This window comes from Erythranthe guttata, chromosome 4 (assembly GCF_056151865.1).
Source record: "Erythranthe guttata isolate IM_541 chromosome 4, IM_541, whole genome shotgun sequence".
Classification (NCBI taxonomy): Eukaryota; Viridiplantae; Streptophyta; class Magnoliopsida; order Lamiales; family Phrymaceae; genus Erythranthe; species Erythranthe guttata.
Genome location: NC_142536.1, coordinates 15,309,234 through 15,336,470, shown reverse-complemented (window position 1 = coordinate 15,336,470; position 27,237 = coordinate 15,309,234). Strand labels below are relative to the sequence as shown.

Sequence of the window (27,237 nt, the reverse complement as noted above, 5' to 3'; positions counted from 1 at the left end):
GGTGTTTGCAAAAACTTTTCAAATGTGTTTTTTTCACATAATCTGTTTTTATGTTTTTGTAAAATCAGCTTTTGCTTTTTAATTCTCTTAAGATAAGCTACTTTAAGATTTTTTTTTAACAACAGCCCTAGACCTGCTTATTTAAAAAAATGAAGGGTTCAAAACCTATATTTACAAAACAATGGGGGTCAAAACTCCAAATAAACAAAATATTAATCAAAATCCAAATTTTTAATCTTGCGGGTTCCGCCGCCGTAGGTTGTATTCCTCCGGCGAAACCAAACCACCCAAAATAAACACTTTCATGAATAGCCCTCTTCAAATTCGATTAACCCAATTCCTTCTCCAACAAACCCTATCCCCAAATCCCCTCTTCCAAATCCACTCTCTCCTCATAACCACAGGCCTACAATCTCACCACCCATCAGCTCTCTTCTCTCTCTACAAACTTTCTCTCTCTAACCCATCAACACTCTCCCACGCAGCCAAACTTCTCCCCCAAGTCCAAGACCCCAACAAATGGAGCCTCATGATCCGGCACGCGTCGGCCGCCGCCCCTTTAAAGGCGCTGTCTTTGTTCCGAGAAATGCGGGCCGCCGCCGGAGACGACCCTTTCGTTTACGCTTCTCTGATTAAGGCTTGTAATAAATCCCATGCTTTCCTCGAAGGTAAGTCGGTGCACTCCCGTGTTATTCGGCTCGGATTGGATTCCAATGTGAATGTTTCGAACGGCCTCGTTAGTTTCTACATGGGTTCGGCGAATTTGATTGGTTATGCTGACGTCATGTTTGATGCTGTTTTGGAGAAGAGTGTTGTTAGTGTTAACTGTATGATATCTGGGAATGTTGATAGGGGTAAATTTGATGTGGGTCTGAGTTTGTTTGTTCGAATGTTGGCCGGTTGTTTCGGGTCGAATGTGAGGCCCGATTATGTTACTTTCGTGATTTTAGTATCCGGTTGCGTCAAATTCGGCGGGTATAGAGATGGGAATGCGCTTCGTTGCTGCTGTTTTAAAATGGGGTTGGGAAATAATATCGAAATACGCAACGCGCTTATTGATATGTACGCGAAATTCGGACGTATATCCGATGCGGAAAGTGTATTTAGTGATGTGGCGGCGCGAAAGGATTTGGTTTCTTGGAATTCTTTGATGTGGGGTTATGCTAGTAGTGGCGATTTCAAGCGTGCGTTTTCGTTGTTCGGACGAATGAGGATCGAGGATGTGGGTCCCGATAGAGTGTCTTTTAGTTGCTTGTTGTCTTCTTGTGTAGATCTTCGGTTGGGTGCGATGATACATGCTCTTGTAAAATCGAATGGGCTTGAGTTCGATGTTTCTGTCGGCACTGCGTTGATTAGCATGTATGCAAATTGCAGAAAAATCGAGTCGGCGAGGAAATTTTTCGATGAAACACCGAAGGAAAATATTGAATATTGGAACACTATGATACACGCGTATGTCAATAACGGGCTTGCTAACGAGGGTTTGAAGCTATTTGATCAAATCAAGCCCGGAAAATTAGAGCCCGATGAAGTAACCCTCTTGGGATTAATTACGGCTTGTCGTGATATAGGGGAATTAAATAAAGGTATTATTTTGCATTCTATGGTGGAGAGTGACGAGCGTTTCAAACGAAGTTTAATTTTGGGAAATGCTCTTATTGATATGTACGCAAAATGCGGGACCACCGCGAAGGCTAGAGATGTTTTCGATAGTATGCGTAAGAAAGACGTCGTTTCTTGGACTTCGATGGTAGTGGCGTACGCACTAAACGGGGAAGGAGAAAAATCCGTCGCTATTTTCAAACAAATGCGCGACGAGAATTTCGTTCCTAATTCCATCACTTTCGTCGGAGTTCTGTCGGCGTGCAGCCATTCCGGTCTTGTCGACGAAGGGAGGAGATTGTACGAAATGATGTGCGATGTGTACAATATCGAACCGGAGATTGAGCATTGTGGGTGCATGGTGGACATGTTTGCTAGAGCCGGGAAAATCGAAGATGCTCGGGTATTTATAGGGAATATGCCGATGGACCCTAGTGCGCGTTTTTGGAGGATGTTGGTCAACGGTTGTAGGGTTAATGGGGAGATCGGTTTAGGGTTGAGGTTTGTTAGTGGGGTGAAAGAACTAGAAGGTTCTAATGAGAGTGAAGATTTTGTCATTTCGTCGAATGTGTATGCCGAAGCTGGGAGATGGGGCGACGTGGTTTCTCGTCGAGAGTTTATGGTTGTCGAGAAATGTTCGAAAGTGGCGGGAAAAAGTTGTCTCTAATTAGCTGACAAAGTGAATATGATTCTAATAGAAGGATCTTACTAAGTGATCTGTTCTTGTTTTGTCGATAATCGAACATAGATTTAATAAATGACGATTTTACCCTCGCTAGGATATAAATTTGATTAGTGTTTGTATAAATTTACTTGTTCACCAATAATCTCTACAGGAGCAACTCCCATTCTTGAATGAGTGGAATCTGCTCCTATCTCTCAGCACAATCTCCAATCCGTAAACATCGGATATCAGTTTCATTACATTGTGACAATCTTTGCAAACCCTCAAATTCTTCACAACTCGGACGATTTTACCCTTGGTCAACCTCCCCATACCGAAAGCAACAGCCAGCTTCTCACTGTGCACCATCACAGAACCTTCCTTCTCTTCCTCTTCGATATCGTGCAGAACATTAACAACTTCCGGAACATACCCTCCTTCAACCCTAATCCTCAGCATCACCTCCTTCAACTTCTCGTAAGCCTCTTTTATTACAGCATCGTCTTCCTTAAAACCCGCTACAAAGGTATACATCGCCTTGTCAACTTCAATCATGCTCCAACCGGGAGTCTTGACCAACTTAAGCTCGGCCATTGATCTTCTCACAGTTGCAACATCCTTCCATTTTCCAGCAAAGGCGTAAATATTCGACAGCAAAACGTGGTCACCCGAGTTTTTCGGGTCCAACTCGGATAGCTTTCTCTTGACTCGCTCCGCCAGTTGCAGGTCGCCATGAAAGCTGCAAGCTCCGAGGAGCGTCCGCCAGATAACCGCGTTAGGCGACATTGTCATTTTGGTCACGAAATCGTACGCCTTCGCCAGCTGTCCCGCCCGGCCGTACAAGTCAACCATGCATCCGTAGTGTTCGATTTCAGGGGTAATCCCGTAAATTTTGGTCATTCTGTTGAAAATTTCGTCACCCTTTTCGACCAAGCCCGAGTGGCTGCATGCGTAGAGGATTGTGACGAACAAAATCCCGTCCGGTTTGATTCCGGAATATTCCATCTTGTGGAAAAGAGATAGTGCCTCTTCGCCATAGCCTTGAATTGCTAGGCCTGCGATTATAGAAGTCCAAGAAACGATGCTCTTTTCACCCGGCATTCTCTGAAATACCAGAAGAGCCATATCTATGCTCCCGCACTTGGAATAAGTATCTGTTAGTGCGTTATTTACTGGGATCATCCAAACGAACCCTACTTTTTCGATATAACCGTGTAGTATCTTGGCAAACTCTAGCGCACCAGCTTGCGCACAAGCTGATAGAGCACCTGTCAAGCTCACCTCATTCGGTGTCATCCCTAATTTATGTAATTCCCTAAAGTATTCAAACGCCTCGTTGAAACACCCGTGCTGCGCAAACCCGACAATCATTGTGCTCCAAGATACTTCGTCTCTTATTGGCATTTCGTCGAACACCCTCCTAGCGAACTCGAATTCCCCTAATTTCGTATACCCAGCGAGCATTAGATTGTAAGACGCCAAGTTCTTGGCGGGCATCAGATTGAAGACTCGCTCCGCACCTTTTACATCGACACACCTAAAGAATGCCGTCACCAGGGCGTTCCACGTGACGATGTTTGGTTCGGGAATTTCGTCGAACATGTTCTGGGCAAACTGAACACAGCCGCACTCCGCGTACATACTGATCAATGTGGTGCCAACAAAGAGGTGGGTATGAAGCCCACGCTTCAGAGACTGGCAATGGAGCTGGGTCCCGGTGCGCAAACACCGCATGTTGGCGGCGGATTTCAGCGTGAAGGCCAGAGAGAAGCTGTCGACAGGGGAATCCAAATTCTGGAGCATGAGTGAGAATGTGGATACTGAATTCTGGGGGGATGCGGAATCGGAGAAGCCGCGAATGAGGGTGTTGTACATGAAGGTGTCGGGACATGGGTTATGAAGAAGGAGGCGGCGAGCGTAGTCGAGGGCGCCGGAGAGGTGAACGGCGGAGTGGAGGAGAAGCTTTCCGGCGACAAGGGGGTCGGAATCGAGGCCGGTTACGGCGGCGCGGGCATGGAAATGTTGGAGGGATCTGAGTGTTCTGCAGTTGTTCAAGAGTGAGACGCAGAACTGCTCTGCGCTGTTCATCAAAAGATTGCAAACTTTCTTGCCCCACTTTAAATTCATTTCATCCGTAATTTTATGGATAAATTTCACTTTCCCCCCTTGTACTTTGGCTCGATATTACTTTACCTCATTGTACTCTAGATTGCATCAATTTGCCCCCTGCACTTGGAAAATTGTCTTCATGTGACCCTTCCCGTTAGTTTTCAGACCTTTGACCAACACCGTTTGGTCTAAGGTCTGAAAATTACAAAAATGCCAATCCTCTCAATTTAAATAATTATAAAAAAAATAAAAAAAATAAAAATAAATTTTCGTTGCCGTGGTGGAATATGCTTTCTCGTTATCTTGATTTTTTTTCTTTTGTTTTTTTCTTTTGTTTTTTTCTTTTTTTTTTTATAATAATTATTTAAACTGGGAGGTGTGTTATTTTTGTAATTTCAGAGTTTAGTCCAAACGTTGTTAAGGTCAAATGTCTTGCAACTAACAACGAGGGCCATATTGAGACAATTTTTCAAGTGCAAGGAAGCAAATCGATGCAATCGAGAGTAGAAGGGATAAAGGGAAACCGAACCAAAGTACAAAGGGAAAATGGAATTCGCCCTAATTTTAATAAAGGGTTAAATACACTTTGTACCCGTAAAGTATTGCCTTATGTATCACTTACTCATTAAAGTATTATTTGCAACATGTTACCCATCAACATTAATTATTTTATTATTTTAAAATTTTAAACACAATAAACATAACAATCTTATTATTATTGGAGCATATAAAAAATTAAAAAAGTAACTAAGATTAACTTATTGGAAAATAATTATAAAGTAATATATATTGTATAATAATGAATAAAAATATATTTTAAGAAATTAATGAGCTAAACTAAATTTAAATACTGAAGATTACTATTAGTTATGTACTGATTTCTTATCATTTGTCGATATGAATATATTCGATTCATTGATCCAACAACGATGTTATTTATTAAATATGTGCCCCACGCAAGATAATATTTTAAATTTTAAAGTATTGCATTTATATATTTTTAGTTGTATAATTTAATTGTTCTTTTGGTTAATTCTTTTAATAAAAGATAAAATTTTTAGGTGTTATAATTTAAAATACAAATTAAACTATGCTTGAGGGGGTAAATGTTACACATGCTACTTTAAGGGTTAAGTGTTACATAGAATATACTTTAAGGATGTAATATGTACCCCATTTTTTAAGGTCATTTTGCTTTTTTTGGGTTAAATACACTTTACACCCCTAAATTGTACCATATGTAACACTTACCCCCTTAAAGTATTATTTGTAAAATTAACCTCCTTAAGAACTGATGTACATGGGCCAAAAATATAATGAAGCCCAAAGATTATAATTATAACATTTGGCCCCAATTATCAATTAAAACCCCAAGATCACATTTCAGGCCCATAGTAAAATTCCGTATATAAATGCTTCACGTTTATTAAGAAAAGGTAATTATTATTCGATATAGGCATTATAATATTTTCTGCTCGTATTCATCTGATATTCTTCTCTTGGAATTCGGACTGACTTAAGCATCGGAGGGTTTCGCCGGAACCAAGCTCCGACACCCTAACGTGTATTTTTCTTACGCAAGAAACGCCTAATTCCATCAAATTGAAGAAGATCATCACAAGATCATATTGGCTCTTGAATATTCGTTGTAGGTTCAATTTGAGGTGATTCGAGTTAGCTTATTGTTGACCGCATCATTTTTGGCGCCGTCTGTGGGAAACCGCGGTGTTACTGCATTAAGAAATGCAAACTCGATCGAAGAACATCCTCGGTGCTAGCGGTGAGGAAGAACAATCCACCCATGACCAACCACGAGTTGTAGAGCTCAAAGGCCACCACTTCCAATCCCTCCCGCTGATGTTGTACCGTTCACAATTACACCGGAGTCGCTTTGCATAATGATGGAAAAATTTACAAAGAAGGCGGCTGAGGAAGCAGTAGCAAAATTTATGACTGCCCATAATAGCGTAGAATATACATCTCCGAGTCGCGCTTCACAGTCACATAGTCGAACTGGGTCACCTAAGAAAGCAGCACTATCCGTATCCAGAAGACACGCTAGGCACCCGACAAATTCGCATGAAGAGGCTGGAAGTCAAGCTTCTCAGCCAGAAGAGGAAGAGGAAATTCTTCCTAAGCGAAAAATGCCCAAGCCGCCAAATACTCAGCGACCAACTGGACAACAAGTATTCTAATTGCAACCGCATTGCTTTATGTTGCTTCCTCCATCGCTGAAGGAAGCCTCCAAGAAATTTTGCCAGCTCGGAAAAGTCCTTTTTCTACAGCTATTTTGGCTGAGGTGCTACCTGCAGGTGTGAAGATTCCACAACTTCCAGACTATGAGGTAACTGGCGTTCCTCACGACCACTTGGACAAGTTCATAGCTAAAGCAGACCTATACGGTCTAAGTGATGCTGCATATTGCAAAATTTTCCGAACAACCCTATCGGGAAATGCTTTGAAGTGGTTCAATCAACTTCCTGCAGGTACTGTTGAAAGTATGGAGCAACTAACTCATAAGTTCCTTGATCAATTCTCCATCAACAGAAAATATCCAAGAACGCCAGCTTATTTATTCACTATTATTCAACAAGAGCATGAATCGTTAAGAGAATATGTTCAACGTTTCTCTCAAACTGTACAGGAAATCCCGGCTATTGACCATGCTGTTTTGGCGGGTATAATTCAACAAAATTTACTGCACCGGCGGTTCAGAGAATCTATTGCAGGAAGACCGCCACGCAATCTTGTCGAGTTACTAGACATGGCGGATAAATATATTTGCATTGAAGAGACGATGAGCTTGACTCAAAAGAAGCGTAAACGTGAAGAAGGGCGACGTGAGATGCCCAAGAAAGAGGAACGACGTGTTACTCATCATAGAACTCAACAATTCACACCTCTTAACGCGCGGCTCAGTGAGGTGCTTCTTATAGTGCAACAAAAAGGTTTGGTCCAACCTCCAAGGCCCATGAAGGAGAGTGCGAAAATGGAGAAATCGAATAAATTTTGTCGTTTTCATCGCGACAAAGGGCACGATACGGAGGACTGTTTCAATTTGAAACAAAAAATTGAAAGATTAATACAACGAGGTTATTTAAGAGAATTTGTAACTAAGCAACGCGATCGTCAACAGGAAGAAAGATGACGAGATGGTCGAAATCGCGAGCAACTAAGAGGTCGCCAGGAAGGAGAGCGTCAACATGGACATCGTGAAGATAATTTACCCACAGCTGGAACCATAAACGTGATTTCAGGAGGTTCTTCTTGTGGCGATCTTTGAAATGCCAGACGAGCTTTGTTGCGAAAGGCTAAGAATACTCATCTTATCCCAAACGGTTCATCTCCCCCGAGTTGGCCTGAATCAGTTTTTCAAGTGCAATCAGGTGGCCAAGGTTTGACATTTGGCGATTTGGATTTAGAAAGAAGCCAACGAGAGGAACATAATGATGCACTTGTGATTTCAGCATCCTTATCCAACTTTTGGGTGTGCAAATTATTGGTTGATGGTGGTAGCTCTGCTGATATTATCCTCTATGATGTTTTCCAGCAGTTGGGAATCGCTGACGCCCAACTTGCACCGGTCAAAACCCCTTTGATCGGATTCACAGGTGAAGTTGTGGAAGCGCTCGAACAAATCACACTACCTCTTTCCCTTGGGACATATTCCAGAAGAGTAACTCGAATGGTGAAATTTTTGGTAGTCAAGTCGTCGTCAACCTACAACGTGATTTTAGGGAGACCAAGCATTCATCAATTTAAAGCAGTGGATTCAACGTATCATATGAAGTTGAAATTCCCGACTCCCCAAGGAATCAGTGAGGAAGTTGGAGAGCACCGCATCTCGAGAGAATGCTATGCTAATATAATTCAAAGAACGATGGGACCTTTGAAACGACATGGTGGACGAGGCGACGTATCTTTGAAAAGTCGAGGTAAAGAGAAGTTGGCCCGTTCATCAACAGATGAAGAAATGCATGTTATTGAAAATCAACCTGACAAAGACATGCGACTGGCGGCAGTTGAAATGCTAAAAACAGTTGAAGTGGTACCAGGAGATCCATCTAAAATGACCAAAATTGGAGCTGACTTAGAGCCTGAGGTGGAAGAGGCAATTATTGCTTTCCTACGAAGCAATTCCGATGTTTTTGCCTGGAGCGGAGAAGATCTACCGAGAATACCTTAAGAAAAGAGCTTTTGGGCCAGTTAGGAGTCAACATATCAAGGAGGAAGTTAACAAATTGCAGGATTCCAAATATATCCGACCTGTCCGATATCCAGAGTGGCTCGCTAATGTTGTCCTGGTAGAGAAAAAAAGAGGCAAGTGGAGGTTATGCGTGGATTTTACAGATTTGAATAAAGCTTGTCCAAAAGATCCATATCCTTTACCAATAATTGATTTATTGATAGATTCAACATCAGGATGCGAGTTGCTGAGTTTCCTTGATGCTTATCAAGGATATAACCAAATAAGGTTCGCCCCGAAAGACCAGAAAAAAGCAAGTTTTGTAACCGACCAAGGAATCTTTTACTATGAGGTAATGCCCTTCGGACTGAAGAACGCTGGAGCCACCTACCAACGTCTTGTCAACTCAATGTTTGATGGCATGCTGGGACGCAACATGGAAGCCTATATAGATGACATGTTAGTTAAGAGCGTTATCTCTTCAAATCATACTAAGGATCTAGAGGAGTGTTTTACTATTTTGAGAAAGTATCGAATGAAGCTCAGCCCTGAGAAGTGTACATTCAGAGTCAAAGGAGGAAAGTTTTTGGGTTATTTAATTTCGAAACGAGAAATAGAAGCTATCATGAAAATGTCGCCTCCTCAGACTTTAAAACAAGTGTAGGAACTGACAGGACGGATGGCTGCTCTTAATCGGTTTTTATCTCGATCAACCGAAAAAGGGCTACCGTTTTTCAAAATTCTCCGTCAAGGAAAGCACTTCCGTTGGTCCGATGAATGTCAACAAGCATTTGAAGATTTGAAGAAATATTTGAGTTCGCCACCCTTATTGATTAAGCCATAAACGGGAGATATATTGTACATTTATCTAGCTGTAGCGCCAAAAGCAGTAAGTGTTGTTCTTGTAAAGCAAGTAAACCGTGAACACCATCCAGTATACTACATTAGCCGAGCGCTACAAGGAGCTGAGCAACGCTATAACAATATGGAGAAGCTGGTTTTTGCTTTAGTAACGGCTGCTCGAAAGTTACGCCCGTACTTCCATTCTCATCATGTAGTAGTTTTATCCAACCACCCTTTGAAGCATATATTGTCAAGTCCCGAAGCGTCGGGAAGAATGGTCAAGTGGGCTGTTGAATTAAACCAATATGGATTGGAGTATAACCCTCGTCCAGCGATAAAAGCTCAAGTGTTGACAGATTTCCTCGTTGAGATGGTAGGATTTGAAGAAAACAATTCAACTCCAACCTGGCTAGCTTATGTGGACGGCTCTTCTACCATCGGTGGAAGTGGAATTGGCATAGTGTTGGAGAGTCCACAGGGAGATAAAATTGAATATGCAATCAAGCTCGATTTCCACGCTTCAAATAACGAGGCGGAATACGAAGCTTTTATAACAGGGATCTGTTTATCCCTAGCTGCTGGAGTTTGAAAGCTTGTTATACATAGTGATTCGCAACTTGTAGTGAATCAAGTCTCGAGAGTTTATGATGCAAAATAAGAAAAGATGGCGAAATACCTTGCTATAGTCAAAAAGTTACTAATGCGGCTTGAAGATTTTGAAGTCAAGCAAATTCTGCGAACCGCCAATGAAGGAGCAGACGGTTTATCTAAACTGGCCAGTTCAATGTCTAATATTAATAGCCGACGGATTACTTTTTTAGTTTTTGCCAGATCGAAAATTGACACTTTAGATGTAGTGATGTGTAATGAGGTTGCTGAATCGACATGGAAAGATAAGTTGGTGCGATACCTAACATTAAGAGAACTCCCATCCGACCAGTCTCAAGCACGTAAAATATGTACCCGAGCCGCTCATTTCACCATGGTGGATGATGAATTATATAAAAGAGGTTTCACTCAACCATTTCTGAAGTGTTTGACGCCACAAGCAGCGGACTACGTACTTCAAGAAATTCATGAAGGTATTTGGGCTAATCATCTCGGGGGGAAAACGTTGGCAGGAAAGGCACTTCGTCAAGGGTACTTTTGGCCTACCATGCTCCAAGACGCAAAGGAGTTGGTTAAAAAGTGCACTGCACGTCAGTTACACGCCAATATAGCCCATCAACCGGCCGCATTGCTTCAACCAATGGAGTGTCCCATACGTTTTGCACAATGGGGTATTGATTTGATAGGCCCATTTCCAGTGGCTACAGGTCAAAGGAAGTTTCTCATCGTTGCAGTTGACTATTTTAGAAAGTGGGTAGAGGCTGAACCACTCGCCAAAATTTCTGAAAAAAAAGTTATCAGTTTTTTATGGAAAAATATTGTTTGCAGATTCGGTGTACCACGTGCATTAATATCAGATAACAGAACGCAATTTGCCGGTTCAAAGTTGAAAGATTGGTGTGAAGGCTTGAACATCAAGCATTTTTTACCTCATTATACAATCCACATGCTAATGGACAAACTGAGGTGACCAATCGTACTATACTGCAACATTTGAAGACTCGACTTGGAAATGCAAAAGGGAGGTGGGTAGAAGAACTTCATAATGTACTTTGGGCATACCGTACCACTCACATATCTGTAACTGGTGAATCACCTTTTTCTTTAGCGTATGGAACGGAGGCATTCGCCCCAGTCGAGATTGGAGAGCTTTCTTGAAGAGCAAGATACTATGAAGTGCAGAATAACGAGGTGGCTATGCGAATCAATTTAGACCTTCTTGGTGAATAAGAGAGGGTGCAACAGCTCGAATTCAGAAGTATAAGATTTGTATGGCTCGTGCATACAACGCCAAGGTACGATCACGTACTTTTCAAGTTGGTCACTTAGTAGTGCGTAAAGCTGACCTGTCAGCCTATTGGCAAGTTAGATGTAAAATGGGAAGGGCCCTACAAAATAGTGGAAATAGTCAATCCTAGTGCATATCGTCTACAACATCTTGACAGACGGACGATTCCTCGCACTTGGAACATTATCAATTTGAAGCGTTTCTTTCAGTAGATTTGGAAGTTTTTACTATGTACAGTTTTTATGTTGAAGACGTATTTTTTTTTATGCATTTTCCTTTCGCTTGATGTAAGAAGGGGTACTATGTTCCTTGTTTTCCCCAACAAGGTTTTTAATGAGGCCCCTATGTTCTCCTCATGTCTTAATGCAACAGACATTTTTTTTTTCGGCCAAAGATTTTGTGTGAGCTGTTTCTTTTGAGTTGTCTCGACACTGAAGGTGACATGTCTACATCACCTTACAACGTTTCGAAATCATGATTTGTTCGCCACCTAAAAGGTTATCCTAGGTGGTTCAAGAACATTAACAAGGAATTCAAAAACTCACCCTACTATAATGAGTGACACTTCACTCGATAATGGGTGGGTTCAAGAGTTTTCATTGATTAGAAAGACTGATCACCTCTCTAATAAACATAAAAGTACAAACAAACAATTTTCGAGAGTTAAAGAATTCCAAAATGTGATACAACTGGGAGTCAACAAAACTTTCGTAAAGAGAAATAAAGTATTAACAATCAGCAAAGAAAAATGGCAATTCAAAGAAATCAAGATGTTCAACTGGAAGTAAATTTAAAATGCAACTGCGTATTTCCTAATGATAAAAAGCAATCTAAAATAAAGGAAAAATAAAAGCTACGCTACAGTCTTCTTTTTTCCAACATCCGCGTCCTCAGGAGGCGAGCTATCCTTCAGAACCATTGTAGCATCAACTAGTGGTTCTACCACAGTCGTCTCCTCAAAACGGATCATCTTAGTACTTGGTACTACACTCGGCTCTGAAATGTCTTGCCCGAGTAGCTTAATGACATCTTCGGACACTTGACCGCTCTCCCTCAACTGGCGTTGGCACATAAGAACCACCTCATCGTACAAGTCAACAGAAGCTAGAGTGGCATCTCGTGCAAACTCCTCCTTATGGTACCTCTCCAGCTCTTGTTTTCTCATTTCTTCCAGGAACTTCTTACCTTTATTAGATGCCAAGAAAAAGGCGCCGGTTTGCCTCTCTTCAAAATACATCTCCGTTATACTCTTTAAAGCCGTCATTGTTTTGTCTTGTGCTTCCTTGACGATCTTTATCTCAGCAGCAACCATCTCTGCACGAGCATCACTCTCGACCTTTGCTTTTACGGCCTTTTCTTCTGAATCTTTTATAACATCAATCGCCCTCCTGTAGTCTTCAAGACGCTTGCGAAGACCTGTCCAACCAGTGACAACCTGCGAATTCATAATGATGCGGTCAACAATAAGCTAACTCGAATCACGTCAAATTGAACCTACAACGAATATTCAAGAGCCGATATGATCTTCTTCAATTTGATGGAATTAGGCGTTTTCTGCGTAAGAAAAATACACGTTGGGGTGCCGGAGCTTGGTTCCGGGGAAAACCCTCTGATGCTTAATTCAGTCCGGATTCCATGAGAAGAATATCAGAGGAATACGAGAAGAAAATATTCTAATGCCTATATCGAATAATAATTACATTTTCTTATAAACGTGAAGCATTTATATACGGAATTTTACTATGGGCCTGAAATGTGATCTTGGGCTTTTAATTGATAATTAGGCCCAAATATTATAATTATAATCTTTGGGCTACATCATATTTTTGGCCCATGTACATCAAGGATCATTTAATTGGTATTTTAAATTTAATACCTTAAAACTTTATCGTTTATTGAAAGGAATAACTAAATTATATTATTCAAAATATCTTCTAAAAAATGCAATGCTGTAAATTTTGAAAATATTATCTTCCGTTGGGTATAATATTTAATAAATAACATCTAATTATTGTTGAACCCACTCTTTTGGGATATTACTCAATATTTCAATGTGTATGTATGCTGGCGTATATCTTAATTTTTTCTTGACGATAGCTGCAACCCAATTTGCATCAGCTTTAGGATAACTTCTTGAACGAAGACTATCCATTTCACATTTTAGGATGCAAAATAACGAAATTGCCGCATGCACGGATGCACAAACTTGCCATTTGAATCCCGCATCAATGCAAATAACTATGATTTTTTGCCGATCATTTTTGTTATACTTAAATGATCGCAAATCGGCAATACAATAGTTCTTTAGCATCACTTTAAACTCATCAGCACCTCTGAAACTTTGGCCCTCTCCTTTAAAACAATGTCTTCATATAGTCGTTCGAATCCTCTTGTTCAACTAATGTCAACATTTCAGATGAAAAAATAAATACATTAATCACTGCAGCTTATGCAATAATCAACGACTATATTATATTTATTGTGAAACGATACGTTGTCAAGATCCATTATCTACAATATGTGTCATGAGTGGATACTAAAGTATATCGTCAAGTATATAATACTACATTCACTTACATATATATATTTACCACATGTTTATACGTGTTATATGTACAATAAATACATTAAACTACACATTAATAAGCGAATACTTACCTTCTATTGTCTTGACCGTTGTCACGCAAATAAACCTCGTCGTCTCTATCGTTTCTATTCATAAATAGGTCAATGATATTCATCTTCATAATCGAATGCATCGACAGATTGTGCGCACGTCCTCGTTGGTGTTCAACCTCTAGTGAATTCTTTCACTGTGGGCTAGGTAATCAAGTACTATCTTACTTTAATTTACATCAGACCACTTCTGTCCTACAGTCAAATAAAGGTCCGCTATAGTCGCATTATTCTTGTTTACGAAGATATGAAGTTGTCCCTTTGATCGGTAACTTGCTAGCATTTCGACGTGGGGCTGTTGGCCATCACCCTTTGCTTTCACTGTTCCCGTAGATAGCAGAGAACAGGGGACCGCGAGGGACAGAGTTCAAATAGAGAGAAGACGACGAAAAACAGTGGCATAAAGAAAAATGGGCTGGCCGACGAAGACGACGGCGACTAGAGGCAGAGAGAGCAATGGGTCGACGAAAAACAGTGGCATAAAGAAAAATGGGCTGGACGACGATGACGACGGCGACCAGAGGCGGAGAGAACAATGGGTCGGCGGCGAAGACGACGGCGACCAGAGGTTGAGAGTTTGGTTGTATGAAATGTAGAAGGAAAAAAAATAAAAAAATCAATTACTAAGGGGTATTCCAGACATTTCAGGTGGGGGAGTGAACTGTACGCAAATTAAAAAAGTAGGGAGTGCAGAGTTAAAAAAAAACATGCATGTATAGAGACTGACCCACAAACGATTTTTGGCTATATGTATTTAGTAGCAAAAACCTCATTCCTTTACCTCTTCTTTAATGTTTTCATCAATTTTCTCTTCAAAGTTCAACTTAAATTCATTTACATTTTTTTTAATATTTTCACCAATTTTCTCTCCCAATCTTTCGAAAATTTTCCCAAAATTTAGAAACAATCTTTTTAAATTTTATTTTTCTAACATAATTGTATTGTTTTATATGTTTATAATTAATAAAAGAATTGGGGGCGCTGCCCAGGATTCGAGAGCAACCCCTTTAAACCTATTTTCCAATATTTGTATTAAGTATTACTTATATATATTCAATTTTGATCACAATTAAATAGAATCATCGATTTGCCACTGATTATAGAGGCAATTATAGGCGGTTAGAAACTAATGAAATATTGTAATTGTTATAATAATAAAATTTCAAAAATTGGTAACTTGTAAACAAAAAATCTTCTCTCTTTCAAAAATAATAAAAAAGAAATAAAACATTCTCACTAAAGTAAGTATATATATATGGATCGTTAAATATAGTATAATTACAATTTTGTCAATCGATGTCAAGATGGCCGAGCGGTCTAAGGCGCCAGTTTCAGGTACTGGTCCGAAAGGGCGTGGGTTCAAATCCCACTCTTGACATTTATGTTTTTCTCCTTTTTTTTTTCTTCCTTTTTTTTTCCTTCCATTTTTTGGTGAAATAAAATGAATTCTATTGTTTTTTTCAATATTAGCATTTTTTCTCCCGTGCGATGCACGTGATATTATTTTAAAAGTGAAAAAAAAAATCAATTTAATAATGTAGTATTATTCATATTTTATATCACATTATTTAAAAAAAAAATCTTATATATTTGATATGCCTATTGGCCCAGCCCAATAGCCCACATTTACTGGACCACAGGCCCAACTTAATAGTTATTTCTACAGAGGCCCAATCAAACCCAAATAAGGTTGGGCCCGATAAATTGTCTCGACCCAATCAATAAAGTATAAATAGAACTTAAATTCATCGAATGAAGGTACGTTATTATTATTCAATCAATTCTTCTTGAGAAATTCTCTCTACAATTACCAACTATCTTCACGTCTGACTTGAGCGTCGGAGGGGTTTCCGCCGGATCAACCCCCGGCTTAGATTACGTGTTTTCTGTTCGCAGGATCCTAGAGCAAATTAAAGTTCTCAGGACTATCTAGCTCGTGAGCACGTGACCTACTTTGCTCTCCCAGCTTCAACACATTAGGTGATTTATTTTTTACATCATCATTTTGGCGCCGTCTGTGGGAATGCAGACCAGATCACGTAGCCAGCAAGATCCTCCTGAGTCCACTCGGAGAGAGAATGACACAGCTAACAACCTCCCAGTTCGAGGAGGCTCTGGCTTGCCACCTCCTCCACGTGCTCCGGATCCACCACGTGAGGTTCAGGTGATTCCCCCTCGGGATCCACCACTCGCCGATCCTCCACTACAGGCTCCACCTCTACCTGCTTCTCGAACGGTTCAAATAACCGAGGAGGCACTCCAACGAATGATAACAGAAGTTTCTACTCGCGCCGCCATTGATGCGGTGGCGCAATATATCGCCACGATGGCAGCAAATGCTCCCCCCGCGATCCCAGCTAACGCTCCCCCCGTGATCCCAGCTAATGCTCCACCCGCAATGCCACCCAGGGTACAGCAACCGGCCCAGAACAATGACGATCGGATAAGTGTATCCTCATCCACCTCAGATCCAAGATCCCGGATGCAGCTATCTACCAATCACATGGAGCCACAACCCAGACAACAACGCCACCATTCGCTCCAACGGGGTGATGCGTCTCTACGAAGAGCTCATCTCTTTAATGAAGGGGAAGACGAGATAAATAGTAGAGTATCTCGCCAAAACCAGTTCCCCAGATTGAACAATCCAATTGACGGAAGAGCGCCAGTCCCAACAAGGCGCAGTCCTTTCACCCTAAACATCCTCAACGAGGTATTGCCTCAAGGAGTGAAAGTATCGGGCTTACCTCAGTTCGAAGGAACTACCGACCCGCAGGAACACATAGAGAAGTTCCACGCTATGGCGGACCTATATGGCCCGACAGATGCAGCAATGTGCAAGATGTTTCGCACCACTCTATCCAAGAGAGCCATGAATTGGTTCAACGCTCTGCCCACAGGATCAATTGACACTTTCGCTCAGTTGTCATTGCGTTTCACCAACCAATTCGCCATAAATAAGCAATATGCTAAAACTCCAGCACATCTCTTCTCTATCGTACAGAGAGACAATGAAACACTCCGCAACTACATCAGGCGTTTTGTGGAGGCTGTTCATGAAGTTCCCAGTGTAGGACAAGATATGCTCTCAGGGATTATGCAGCAAAACCTGAAGTCGGGTAGGTTCAAAGAATCTATCGCAGGAAGACCTCCTGGCAACTTAGATGAGTTGTTAAATCGAGCTGAAAAATATATACGCATAGAAGAAGCTTCTGCCAATGCTCCTCCCAAGAGGAAGAGAGAAGATGACCGCCCTGACATTAGGAGACGAGATGATCGACGTCCTCCACCCCCACCTCAAGGCCAATCATCTTCAACTTATAATCGATTCACTCCACTCAATACTCGCCTCACCGAAATACTTCATGTGATTGAACAAAAAGGTCTGGCAGAGCCTCCACGCCCAATGCAACCCAATGCGAAACGAGAAAAATCGGATCGCTATTGTCGATTCCACAGAGATAAAGGGCATACTACTGAGGAATGTGCGCAACTCAAATTGGCGATTGAGAGGTTGATCAAGCAAGGCCACTTAAGCGAATATATTGATAAGCCTCGAAATAAGCGTCGTGATGATCTTCCACGCCGAGATAACAATCGAGATCAACAACAACGACGAGAGGATGGGGGTCATCGGCGCGACCCAGATAACAATGATAACCAACCCACCCGAGGAATCATCTCTTTTATCTCCGGAGGACCGGCAGGTGGCGACTCACAAAATGCGAGACGCACCCTCGCTCGATCAGCACGCATGAATCAAGAACATGCTTCTCCATCCGCATCCGTCTATCAAATACGAAGACCTGATCATGGCATAGTCTTCAACTCCTCAGACCTTGAAGGACCAGATGAAGATCATGTCGATGCGTTGGTGATAACTGCAACGGTGGCCAACTTCATAGTTAAAAAGATACTAGTGGACGGTGGGAGCTCAGCCGACATTATGTATCTCCACACATTCAAGCAGCTAGGCATAGACAACGCACGGTTCAATCCCATCACTACACCACTGAAAGGATTCACGGGAGAAGGTGTTTTATCCATGGGGGAAGTAGAGTTACCCATCTCCTTAGGGGAAGATCCTTGTCGAGTAACGAAAATGATAAAATTCCTTATCGTCGACAAGCCATCCCCTTATAACATCATCGTGGGAAGGCCCGCGATCCATACATTCAAGTCCGTGCCTTCATCTTACCACCAAAAGTGGAAATTCCCCACTCCTTACGGGATGGGAGAGGTACTTGGAGATAGGCGTCTCGCTCGAGAATGTTATGCAAGAGCTCTACGTGAACCCTCTAAGAGACCTAATCCTTTAGGGAAAGGAGACGACACCCCGAGACAAGATAAGCGAAAATGGGTCAACGCGGTCATCGAAGCTGATAAAGAAATCCTAATCAGCGTACCCGACGACACCGCCAAGCTAGCCGCAGTTGAAGAACTAAAATCAATAGAACTCATACCCGGAGATAATTCTAAGCTTCTCCGCATCGGCTCTGATCTAGATCAAGAAGTGGAGAATCAGCTAGTTAACTTCCTTAGGCAAAATGGAGACGTATTTGCTTGGAAAGCTCAAGATCTAACGGGAATTCCTCCGAAAGTAGCATTGCATCGACTAAACGTTGACAAAAGATTGAAACCGGTCAAGCAACGTAAAAGGACTTTCGGTCCTGAGCGCAACAAACATATCAAAGAGGAAGTGGCAAAACTCTTAGATGCAGGCCACATTAGATCGGTTCAGTATCCCGAGTGGTTATCCAATGTGGTATTAGTACCTAAACCCGGAGGCAAGTGGAGGCTATGTGTAGACTTCACCGACCTCAACAAGGCATGCCCGAAGGATCCATTTCCCTTACCAAGGATCGACCAGCTCATAGACTCAACCTCAGGGTGCGAACTTCTCAGCTTCCTTGATGCATATCAAGGATACAACCAAATATTGCTCGCCCCAGAAGATCAAGAGAGAGCTAGTTTCATTACTGACCAAGGCATCTATTGCTATCGAGTTATGCCGTTCGGTCTCAAGAATGCAGGAGCTACTTACCAACGCCTGGTGAACACGATGTTCGCGGACTTGATTGGTAAGAACATGGAAGTGTACATTGATGACATGCTTGTCAAAAGTATTAAAGTCGCGGATCACCTAACCGATTTAAGTCAATGCTTCTCCATCTTACGTAAATACAAGATGAAGCTCAATCCCCTAAAATGTTCTTTTGGAGTTCGAGGCGGAAAATTCTTAGGGTATATGATATCACAACGGGGAATTGAAGCCAACCCAGCAAAGATTGAAGCTATCACCTCCATGGCCCCTCCCACATCGATTAAGAAGGTCCAACAACTTAATGGTTGTTTGGCAGCCTTAAACCGATTTATATCCCGATCGGCTGATAAGGGTCTTCCTTTCTTCAAGATACTAAGAGGTGGGAAAAAGTTTGAGTGGAATGAAGACTGTCAAAGAGCTTTCACAGAATTGAAAGCATATCTCACTTCCCCACCCCTACTAACGAAGCCCCAGCCGGGAGACACTCTTTTCCTATACTTGGCCATTTCTGCTGATGCCATTAGCGCAGTGCTCATTCGGGATGGTGAAAAAGGTCACCAACCGATATATTACATAAGCCGAGCTCTCCAAGGCCCAGAGCACCGCTACACTAATATGGAGAAACTTGCTCTCGCGCTCATCAATGCAGCCAGAAAGTTACGTCCGTACTTCCAGTCGCACCAGGTGATAGTTCTCACCAACTATCCCCTTAAACAAATATTGAGAAGTCCCGAGACTTCCGGACGATTAGCTAAATGGGCTATAGAGCTAAGTGAATATGGGGTTGAGTTCAAACCACGCCCAGCCATCAAAGCTCAAATCCTAGCAGACTTTGTAGTAGAGATGACTACATCGGAAGAGAGCACATCCATACCCACTTGGGCCATCAATGTTGATGGATCATCTACCGCTACAGGAGGAGGCGCGGGTATTGTACTAACAAGCCAGATGGCGATGAATTCGAGTATGCTAAACGGTTTGATTTCAAAGCCTCCAATAACGAAGCCGAATATGAAGCTTTGATCGCTGGTATCCGCCTCGCTTTAGCAGCTGGAGCTCGCAAACTCATAGTACACAGCGACTCCCAGTTGGTGGTCAACCAAGTCCTTGGGAACTATGAAGCCAAAGAAGAATCCATGGCAAAGTACATTGCTCTTGCACTTACCCTCCTCTCAAAATTGGATAGCTACGAGATAAAACAAGTACCACGAGCCAACAATATTGATGCAGACAAGTTGGCTAGACTTGGTAGTTCCATGGCAAGCATTGGAAGCCGGAAAATCACCCTTCTCACGGCTTCCCAACCAGAAATAGTCTCCACCGACGGAGTGAATTGCGCTGAAGAGAGCGAACCCTGTTGGATCACCCCCATTACAAACTATCTCAAAAGCGGGGAACTTCCGACTGACATCGCCCAAGCGAAGAAAATAAAGGTAAGGGCGGCCCGTTTCCTAATGATAGGTGAAGATCTCTACAAGCGAGGGTTCTCCTCCCCCTATCTTAAATGCCTTAACCCATCAGCAGCAGACTATGTGCTTCGGGAAGTACATGAAGGCATTTGTGGTAATCATTTAAGTGGAAGAAACTTAGCTCTCAAAATATTGAGACAAGGTTACTATTGGCCCACCATGCATGAAGATGCGAAAAAACTAGTGCAGAGATGCAAGCCTTGCCAAGAACACGCTAACATCCTTCATCTCCCCGCAGCATTGATGCAACCGATTGACAGTCCCATACCTTTCGCTCAATGGGGAGTTGACTTGGTCGGTCCTTTTCCACCAGCAACAGGAGGACGCAAGTTCCTCATTGTAGCTGTAGATTACTTCACCAAGTGGGTAGAAGCAGAACCTTTAGCTCGCATTCGAGAAGAAGATGTCATCCAATTCCTTTGGAAAAACATTGTGTGCCGCTTCGGCATTCCCCGTTCCATTATTTCGGACAATGGAACACAATTTTGTGGAGACAAAGTCAAGAGTTGGTGCCTTGGCTTATCTATTAAGCAATTCTTCACTTCGGTGGCAAACCCCCAAGCAAATGGTCAAACTGAAGTAACCAATCGCACGATACTTCAACATCTCAAGACAAGGCTTGGAAGTGCCAAGGGAAAGTGGGTTGAAGAATTACCCAATGCTCTGTGGGCATATCGAACAACCCCACGAACAGCAACAGGAGAATCTCCATTTAACCTAGCTTTTGGAACAGAGGCTGTAGCACCCGTAGAGATTGGCGAACCCTCTTGGAGAGTCATCAATTATTCACCAGAGGAGAATGAAGAAGCAATGAGGGCTAACCTCGATCTCGTCGACGAGCTAAGAGAGATTGCATCCATCAGACAGCAAATGTACAAGAGTCGCATGGCGAAAGTTTATAACTCCAAAGTCCGCCCTCGCTCTTTCCAAGTAGGAGATTTAGTTCTCCGCAAAGCCGAAGCCTCACGCCCAATCGGTAAACTCGACCCGAAGTGGGAAGGACCATATAAAATCACACAAGTGATTAACAATGGAGCATATCGTCTCGAGAACCTCGACGGACACCCTATACCCAGAACCTGGAATATAGGGAATCTCAAAAGGTTCTACGCTTGAGGTATACATCCATCTTAAATCAAATTTGTTTAAGTTTACATCTACATCTTCCTCATACGAAAGTCGCCTTGCAGGCTTCACAACCTTCCACGTCTCTCTTCATGCAAAAATGTCTCTAAAAGCTCGAGAAGGGACTCCATAACGAGGTGTGTAAACATCCCTCCCAAACTGGGGGGCTAGTGATATTATCTACATCAACCTTCCATAACACGTCTCATCATCTTCTTACAGATTAAGAGCCAATTACGAGAGGATGCTTACCGACCACCATTCACCCAAAGAGAGAAGATACTCTGTACTATCTCACTAAGGGTAACACCACTTTTACTAAGTCATATCACAAGCACATTAGTGGGTCTCTATACTAAACAATAACGCCATCTCCTTTGACAGGCAGGGTCGCGCAGCAATCCACCGCAACTCATGAGTTGTTATCATATCTCGGAATGCGAGGAACAGAAAAAGTCCCAATATTGAGTACGTGATCCCAAATACGCATCACTCCAACTTATGAAACTATTAAGTCTTCAATACAAGTACTTGAATTTTTTTTTACCCCGATACTTTTCAGGCAAAGAGACACCAAAAGACAGTAGACATACTACCCTACACCAAGCACGGATGAGCACAAGGAAGACGTGGAAGAAGAATAAAATCTCTTATAGTCACATAGATTACTTTTCAATAGTTCGATTTATTTGTTTTTTACGAGTTATTTCCCTTCGCCTCACGGAAGCTTATGACAATTCGCATTTCTTATTAATGATTAAATCAAGTTTTTACTTTACTCTCAAAGTTATTGTTAATATACTACTTAACCGTTACGACGGGTTCATCTCACTTCAACCCTAAAAACACTTAGAGAAATTAAGATAGTCCATATAGCCTGGCCAGCTGGATTATCTGCGTCTCTCTATTTTGATTTTCAGGGTCCTCATGCTTAAAACGTGGCCATGGACTAAATAATACTCCGACCTACGAGGTCCAAAATAAAGGGCACGATCCCAAAAAATTATAAAAAAATCTTGAGAGACTGATCCCCTCATCAAGAATATCTCGAACAATGCTATATGCAAAACATTAGTGCGAAATCAATGAATAAAAAGAAACAATAACTTTGATAGCAAAATCAACGTCTCAAGGTGCAAACAAATACCAAGTCATGAAGCATGCAAAAATACTAGTGGACATACCCACTTAATAAAAATAAAAATAAAAAACCAAGTCTTCTTCTAAGGAAAATAAAAACAACATCACACCAAACTACACTTTACGAGCAGAAGTAGCTTCGGTAGTTCGATCATCTGCTTCCGCATCCGAGGCAATTTCAGTACACTCGACATCAATATCCTCCCCATCATCAGGAATGTCCTCCTCCATACCTCGAATAATCTTCTCGTCAATTCCTCCAACCTTGCGTAAGTACTGACGACACGTCCTAACCAAAGGAGCATAAACCCCAGCTATTGCTCGATCTTCGATCATAGCTCGACAGATATCACTCTTCTGAAAGCGACGTTCCCCTTCTAACATAACCGATTCCTTATAAGCTGCTCCAGCCGAAGAAGCCAAAAACCTCTTCCCCGTAAACTTCTCGGCATCATACTTCTCCTTCAGCTCGTCATAGCACCGATCTAATTTCATCAGTTCAATTTTACTCGCCTCGGTCTCGCTTCTACTAATCTCCAATTCATCGGTCCTCTGAATAAACAGAGTCTCGGCCACCTCTAGTTTGGTTTCCGCAGCCTCCAATTGAGCCTTTAGCTCTTTCTCCCTTGCCTCCCAACCAGCACGCTCCTCATCATGGGTCTTTTCGACTTGCTCCTCCTGCTCCACTAGATACCTCCACGTAGCTATAAGCTATATCAAAATTCAAACAGAAAATATTAGAGTATGGAGACTTATAATCTAAAACGAAAACATATTAAATTAAACAAATATTTACCCGACACATGTCTCCGCCAGCCAACGAAAGCATATGAGCACGACCTTTACCCGACATCCGACTTCGGTCATACTCCCCAACGAAACCCTCAGTCTTCTTCAGCGCGATAGTATGATCGGTCGTATCCCAAAAAGAATCCTTCCCCTCTCGGTTCACCCCATACGTGAACAAGCATTTGCCTGCACCCCCTGGAGGCACATGAGAAACCTCAGGATCCACTCGAGGCCGTTTCGGTGCAGGCACATACTCGATCTCAACCATCTCATCCTTCCCATTATTAACCAATCGATCCAACTCATCCCCCTCAACATTATGATCACGATCATCTCCGCTTGCATGCGGAGCCTCCACGCGGGTCACTTCGCGCGATTTGCTACTACTTGATTTCGCTTGCTTCAAAGGATCCCTCTTCGCTTGCTTTTTCGCACCTCCAGTAGCTTTCTTCCGAAGAGCCGCAAAATCAATACACCCATCTAAAAAAAAAAAAAAAAAAAAAAAAAAAAAAAAAAAATTATTAGAACAGCAGAGACAACACAAAATAAGGCACAAATGCATAAAACATGTAGACTACACGCAACGGTGTAGGCGCCCGACCCTTTGGAATAAGACAACTCGGATCGAACTCCAAAGCACACAACCCCGACTCCTTAATACGTTTCTTCATATTCTTCATTATCTTAAAAGATTCGCATACCGGATTCCAAACAAGCGGAACATCAGACGTCGGAGCCCTTACATAAAAAAATAAAGTACTCCATTTATCCCACTTCAAGCCAATACTCTTCAAAAATCTGAAAGGAACCCGAGGATGTGTGCAGAAGAAGGGTAAATCACTTGAACGATGTAGGGTAAACAAGGCCTTGAACATCTCAACACTAATCGGTAATCCTACTTCGATCATTCTTTGTCGAAAAGCTTCGAACGTGAGAATCACGTTCGGAGTTAATTGACTATATCCTATCCGAAATTCCTCACATACATTCAAAAGAGTGGAGTGAGGCACAATCTGCGAGGAACATGTCAAATATGCGACGTATTGGGTGTGGAACCCTACGGGGGGTGCATACAATCGTTCACCTTTTTTAGGTAAGAGCATCTCAATATTCCTCGGAGCCCCAACTAGCTGACGGAGAATACCGAATTGAGATTCGGTTAACGAAGTATCATAATCCACCAAACTCAAATTAAGTGGTTTTATTTTCTTCCCTTTATTTTTATCTATAATGAAATCTTCTCGTGGAATATCATCACCATCTCCCGCATCTCCATCCGGATTTACATCACTCTCGGATCCCTCGGATCCCTCCGACTCCTTAGAAGAACTCGACTTAAGGGATTCTTCACTATCACTCCCAAAGTCCACAAATTGAGACCTAAGACGTCTCCTACTAGTACCAACATCATCACTAATATTAGGAATATCAACATTTGATGCCAAAAAATCACCCGGAGAAGACACGAGTTGACGCTCCTCGAAAACGGCCGAAAAAGACCCCTCCACGCGCCCGCACGCACCCGCAGACGCGCCCCCACGCGCAGCGGACGCGCCGGACGCGCGTCCACGCGCCCCAGACCCCACCCCCTCCCGCGCGTCGCGCGGGTACCCCCCCTCCCGCGCGTCGCGCGGGTACCCCCCACCCCCCCGCGCGACGCGCCCAGCACCACCCCCCCTACCCCTCTCCTTCTCTCTCTCTCTCTCCTCCCTACCCCTACCCCTACCAACCCCACCTACCCTCTCCTTCTCTCTCTCTCTCTCCTCCCTACCCCCACCAACCCCACTACCACCCACCCCAGCCCAATTAACCACTCTCTCTCCACTCCGGGCTCCGTGTCCGGCTTCACCTCCACACACAGATCGCGCGGCTCCACTTCGCGCGGAGCCGAGTCGCGCGGCTCCCCTCACATCTTCGAGCCGTGCGGCTTCGTCTACTGGTTCTGCAGCAATTTCTCCGGATAAACCTAATCGCGTGCAATCGGTACGCGCGATTTCTTTCTCCGGTGCAATTTTTTTACCAGAACTCGACCCAATTACCTTCCCTACGGTTCCAAAGGTCATCTCGGTTTCTACAATCGACTTTCGCAGGATAATTTTCAACTGTTTCGCCTTCACCGTTTGGGACATATAAATCCTTCTATCTGAGGATCTTCTCACCCCAGAGAATATATTATTTTCTACAACGGAGTATATGGAGCAAAATATGTTACGGAGATATATAAAATAAAAAATAGTATTACTCACCCATATTTATTCGACGTGGTTCTTGATACTCCTCTCTCCTGCTTTCACAAGGAATTACCTACTCCTACGCACAAATTTATATTTAAAGCACTTTAAATATGAATCCGCTCACCGATGGGACAACAAAAATAATAATAAAATTTTATTATTATCCTCACCTCAACGACACAAACAAGTATTTGAAATCCAATTCTACTCTCGACACGATCCGGCACCTCTCTCCAATTCGCTCCCACATCGATTCGAGAGTGGGGGGCTTAATGATATGCCTATTGGCCCAGCCCAATAGCCCACATTTACTGGACCACATGCCCAACTTAATAGTTATTTCTACAGAGGCCCAATCAAACCCAAATAAGGTTGGGCCCGATAAATTGTCTCGACCCAATCAATAAAGTATAAATAGAACTTAAATTCATCGAATGAAGGTACGTTATTATTATTCAATCAATTCTTCTTGAGAAATTCTCTCTACAATTACCAACTATCTTCACGTCTAACTTGAGCGTCGGAGGGGTTTCCGCCGGATCAACCCCCGGCTTAGATTACGTGTTTTCTGTTCGCAGGATCCTAGAGCAAATTAAAGTTCTCAGGACTATCTAGCTCGTGAGCACGTGACCTACTTTGCTCTCCCAGCTTCAACACATTAGGTGATTTATTTTTTACATCATCAATATTAATATTTATAATCGAAATATATAGATTAACATTTGACAAATCGTATTTCTATCTCTATCTCTTAAGATTTGAGATATATTGATGAAAAATAGAAGATTGATAATTGTTGAAAATAAATAGTTACAAATTAGTAGAGAAAAATATTAAAAATAAATAATTACAGAAATAACATTATGATTTTTTAGGGTTGCCCAGCGTTTCTTTCTTTTATATATAAGATGAACCTAATAATAAATTTGCAAATCAACCTTTTATAAATTCTAGTAATAACACGAAATCAAGAGAAAAAATTTGCTTTCTATTTCGGGGAAAACAAGTTTGTGTACAAAAGTTTGGAAGCTTGATAATGAATAACAAGTTTCATCAAAATTTCGTATATAACATAAATTGTATCATTAAAAAAATTTTCCTTTTTTTTTTCTTCCATTTTTTGGTGAAATAAAATGAATTCTATTGTTTTTTACAATATGAACCTAATAATAAATTTGCAATTCAATTTCAACCTTTTATAAATTCTAGTAATAACACCCAATCAAGAGAAAAAAATTGCTTTGTATTTTGGGGAAAAAAAAGTTTGTGTACAAAGTTTGGAAGTTTGATAATGAATAACAAGTTTCATCAAAATTTCGTATATAACATAAATTGTATCATTAAAATAAATAATGTGAGTAGCAATTTTGATCATTGACGTCAAGATGGCCGAGCGGTCTAAGGCGCCAGTTTCAGGTACTGGTCCGAAAGGGCGTGGGTTCAAATCCCACTCTTGACA

General features: G+C 42.1%; 3 protein-coding genes and 2 non-coding genes across 5 annotated transcripts; 4 read left to right on the top strand and 1 right to left on the bottom strand.

Annotated features, from left to right (window-relative positions):
- The first annotated feature begins 304 nt into the window (after positions 1 to 304).
- On the top strand, positions 305 to 2,376 carry LOC105972568 (pentatricopeptide repeat-containing protein At1g06140, mitochondrial). The gene has a single exon (XM_088816983.1). The coding sequence runs from the start codon at positions 305 to 307 to the stop codon at positions 2,267 to 2,269; it is 1,965 nt and encodes a 654-aa protein (XP_088673109.1). The 3' UTR covers positions 2,270 to 2,376.
- On the bottom strand, positions 2,311 to 4,635 carry LOC105972569 (Tetratricopeptide repeat (TPR)-like superfamily protein). The gene has a single exon (XM_012997532.2). The coding sequence runs from the start codon at positions 4,391 to 4,393 to the stop codon at positions 2,420 to 2,422; it is 1,974 nt and encodes a 657-aa protein (XP_012852986.2). The 5' UTR covers positions 4,394 to 4,635; the 3' UTR covers positions 2,311 to 2,419.
- A 5,433-nt stretch (positions 4,636 to 10,068) lies between these two features.
- On the top strand, positions 10,069 to 10,983 carry LOC148771243 (uncharacterized). Its single transcript, XM_088817556.1, has 2 exons — positions 10,069 to 10,763; positions 10,842 to 10,983. Exons 1-2 carry the CDS (start codon positions 10,069 to 10,071, stop codon positions 10,981 to 10,983), a joined length of 837 nt encoding a protein of 278 aa, XP_088673682.1.
- A 4,292-nt stretch (positions 10,984 to 15,275) lies between these two features.
- TRNAL-CAG (transfer RNA leucine (anticodon CAG)) lies at positions 15,276 to 15,355 on the top strand. Its single transcript has one exon. It is a non-coding gene; the product is annotated as a tRNA-Leu (tRNA).
- An 11,802-nt stretch (positions 15,356 to 27,157) lies between these two features.
- Positions 27,158 to 27,237, top strand: TRNAL-CAG (transfer RNA leucine (anticodon CAG)). The gene has a single exon. It is a non-coding gene; the product is annotated as a tRNA-Leu (tRNA).